General features: G+C 36.6%; 1 protein-coding gene across 1 annotated transcript; it reads right to left on the bottom strand.

Moving 5' to 3' along the window:
- Positions 1 to 506: 506 nt before the first annotated feature.
- On the bottom strand, positions 507 to 1,511 carry LOC111907886 (uncharacterized). Its single transcript, XM_023903699.1, has 2 exons — positions 854 to 1,511; positions 507 to 766 (listed from the first exon to the last, which is right to left on the bottom strand). Exons 1-2 carry the CDS (start codon positions 1,509 to 1,511, stop codon positions 507 to 509), a joined length of 918 nt encoding a protein of 305 aa, XP_023759467.1.
- Between the last annotated feature and the right edge of the window lie 2,402 nt (positions 1,512 to 3,913).

Raw genomic sequence — 3,913 nt, 5'->3', positions numbered from 1 at the left:
TAGGCACTTTTGACAGATATACTTAAACCCTCCATGGCTATAATACATAGAAAAGAGGACAGTGGATCACCTTGCCTTACACCTTTCTTAATGGAGAATTCTTCGGTGGGTGTTCCATTAACCAAAATTGATGCTTTAGAGGATGATAGACATCCATGAATCCATTTCCTCCAATTGTCGCTGAAGGCCATCTGTTGCATTAATGAGTCAAGAAAGCACCAATTGACAGAGTCGAAGGCTTTCTCAAAGTCCACTTTGAATAAGAAGATTTTCTCTTTTGATTGCTTGGCCCAAGAACATACTTCATTGATTACAAGTGGCCCATCCAGAATATACATGCCTTTGATATAAGTAGATTGTACCTCATCAATTACAGTTCCAACCACCAGTTTGAGACGCAAAGCCAACAACTTAGCGATAATTTTATATAAACAACCAATTAGATTAATTGGTCTGTAATCACCAAGGTGTAGGGGATCTTTTACTTTCGGAATGAGTGTTATAAATTAAGAGTTACATCCACGTGCTAGGCTTCCATGGGATTCAAAATGTTTTACAAAATGAAAAACATCAGATTTGATAAGGTCCCATTTACTCCTAAGTATCTTGAAGGTATAACCATCAGGTCCTGGAGCTTTTTCACCACCACAGCTCCAAACAGCATGTTTTACCTCCTCAAAAGTGAAAGATGCATCAAGTAATCTAACATGCTCAGAAGATAGAGATTTGAATAGGTTGCTAATGAGCTTCGGACGATCAGGCCATTCTTCATGGAATTTGGAAGCAAAGAAGTCGTGTACTTATTTGTTAATTTCTATTGGATCTGAACACCACACACCATTAATATACATGCCATGTATTCGATTTTTCTGATTTTTGCTTTTAACCGAGCCATGGAAGAATGCCGTGTTTTCGTCTCCATCAGTTAGCCACTTAACCTTTGCCTTTTGCTGCATATCTAATTTTGCAAATTTTTCCAGTTCACTAATTTTTGTTTTACACTTCCTTCGTTCTAGCAGTTCATCTTCTGTCAATGCACGAAATTCAACTATACTCTCTAATTCAGCAACCTTTGTCTTTGAGTTCAAGAGCAGTTTCGATTCATCATTTGAGTCAACTTGCCTCCATTTACGTATACGGTTTTTAACATGCTTGAGTCTAGCCTTAATGAACATATCTGGAGAGCCAAACCCCATGAAAGAGTTCCAGGCATTTTCAAACTCCTCATTAAAACCATCACGAAGCATCCACGAATTGAAGAATCGAAAAGAAGGTGGTCCAAAGTCTTGACAGGAAGGTTTGAGAACAACCGGTGCATGATCTGAATACTCACGATCCAGGACATTGACAGTGGACATCGTCTGCATTGCAATGAAGTTTGAGCACACTAGTATTCTATCTAATTTACTTAGCTTGAGACCATCATCACACTTATATGTGAACTTATAACAACCAGTGTTGAATTCCATTAGTCCAGCTTTTGCAATAAACTCATTGAAATCTTTGGCCATTCTTCTACAAAATCTAGAATTAATTCTTTCATCAGCATACCTTACCACATTAAAGTCACCAAGGAAGATCCATATGCCATCCCCAATCTTCATAAGCTCTAACAGATCTGACCATAGCTTTCTTTTGTCAGTTTTTGATTGAGGAGCATATACGTTTACCACTGTGATGACACCATTTATTCCTTTTTAATTGCCTGTGATTGCTATGTAGTTCCGAGAGGAAAATACTTGATTCTTAGAGAATATGCCAGGGTCCCAAATGGAAACAATTCCTCCCGACCTTCCAGTAGGATTCACAAACTCCATGTCATAGTCGTTATTTCCCCCATACACCGTCTAGATCATTTTGGTTTGAGTCTGCTACACGTATTTCTTGAAGACCCATGAAATCTATCTTTTGACACTGTTTTAGTCTCCTTAACCAATCAATTTTGTGGGTTTCCCCACACCCCCTTATGTTGAGAGATAAGCAATTCATGGATCTTAGAGTTGTCCACCATTACCGCCTTTTGCAATTCCAATAACAATTGGATCGTCTTTTGATACCTGGAAACCAATGCTATTTCCAACCTGTATAAGTTTTGAGAATTCACTTGAAGAAGATTCAGAATCATCGCCATTATGAGTCGCACTAGGTTCATAAATAGAAGCCGTATTGTTAAGATATAATAGAGGGGCTGATTTGGGTGGATCGATATTTGTATTTTCATCCCACTGAGATCTTATATGTGGAAGCGATTGCACAAAACCATAGGTGTGAACGGATTTGGGGGCTGCAATTTTTCTCCTTTTATCGATCAGGTCTCCTTTTCCAAAGATCAGGTTCGGGTTGTCGTCATTAATCTGGTCAGGAGATACGGGCCACTCATCACCACCAGGTAACGGAATCAATGAAGCAGGCCTCCTTGATGTATGGAAATTGGGCTCAACATAAATGGGCTTAGCAATGTTCACCTCTAATGTCTCTGTATCCATCCGCTCTATATTATTTAATCGATGTGATGATTCAACTTCCATGTTTAAAGCATTTTCACAATTTTCGATGTCATCACAGGCCATTGCTGACGACGTCACCGGAAGTCTAATGTCACCGGATTCTTCAACAATATCCCCTTCCTCAGGTGGGTCATCTGCTGGGATTTCTACACTTGGCGGTATTCCATCATCTTTCGAATTTTGATCGTCGTCGCCTTCTTCATCCTCATCAGAATTTTCCTCCTCCAAATCTTCATCATTATAATCATTCATATCATCATCATGATTAATCCAGTCCGTCTTTATTGAACTATCAAATGGAGTCCAGTCCCTATCATACTCCACAACACCAACTCGATAGAAGTTGTTTTCAAATGTCACTGTAACCTCCTCATCAATTATCGTGTTTTGCCTGGTAATAATACAAACTTCTCCACATGACAGATCAAACCTTTGCCAATGAAAATTTGTAATCTCCAATACTTTCCCAAACTTATTAGCAATACTAGCAATGTTATCTTCTGTTCTAAATCTAATAGGAAGGCCATAGATTTTTACCCATGTGATGCGTTCTTGTGGCACGTCATCGTTAAACCCCATCTTAAGCCACTTGAACCAACGATTCCAATTGTTTTCATTTTCATAAAAAGCTTTTGCAGAGGCCGTGTTGATGAATTTAACCATAACATTTAGCCCACCAATATAATATACCGTACCTGCATGATTTCCATCTAATGGAAGAATAGTGGGTAACTCGGCGATATGTTGAATGCTGATGACTTCTCCCACCATGACCTTGTCGTTCGCTCTGCCTGATAAGTTGTTCGGTTTGATACTGATGGGCAGAGCGTTCCCAGTAGATGTTGTATTCGGGGCACCAGAGAGTACCTCTGCGAAAGTTATTGAGTCTCTTATTGGTAGCCAAAATACCATAAACACCCTAATAAAGAAGTCAACGGTACTTTTTTACATTGAACACTATGTTTTTCTTGAAGTCCGTATACTCCTAATTCAATAAAGGCTATCCCTTGTACAAATAAAGACACTAACCCAATTTTTTTTGTTTTTCTTTTTAATTCACGTGTCTTTCCTTTTGATTTTGATTTTCTTTATTTTTTCTTTATATTTTCTTTTTTATTTTATGCTTGAATATTAATATTTTTTTTACAGTATATATTTTGTCACCTTATTTCAACAATCAATACTAAAATATTTTATTTGCTATAAAATAAAATTTATCTTGTTTTTATTATAATAAAGTAATATACATGCATACGATTTTATGTAATAAGAATAACAAAACTCATATTATATACCTAATAATAATAATAATAATAATAATAATAATAATAATAATAATAATAATAATAATAATAACTGTTAAACAACAATAAATGATAAATATAATAAGTATATTTTTTCTGCAA

This window comes from Lactuca sativa, chromosome 4 (assembly GCF_002870075.4).
Source record: "Lactuca sativa cultivar Salinas chromosome 4, Lsat_Salinas_v11, whole genome shotgun sequence".
Taxonomy (NCBI): Eukaryota; Viridiplantae; Streptophyta; class Magnoliopsida; order Asterales; family Asteraceae; genus Lactuca; species Lactuca sativa.
The sequence above is the reverse complement of the archived record's forward strand: the minus strand, read 5'-3'. Positions and strand labels throughout refer to the sequence as shown.

Excerpts from the sequence above, each read along its gene's own strand:
- LOC111907886 (XM_023903699.1), bottom strand. The coding sequence starts at position 1,511 with ATGGCCAAAGATTTCAATGAGTTTATTGCAAAAGCTGGACTAATGGAA. Across the intron at positions 767-853 it reads TCAGAAAAATCGAATACATG|AATGGCCTGATCGTCCGAAG; the intron begins GCATGTATATTA and ends AATTCCATGAAG.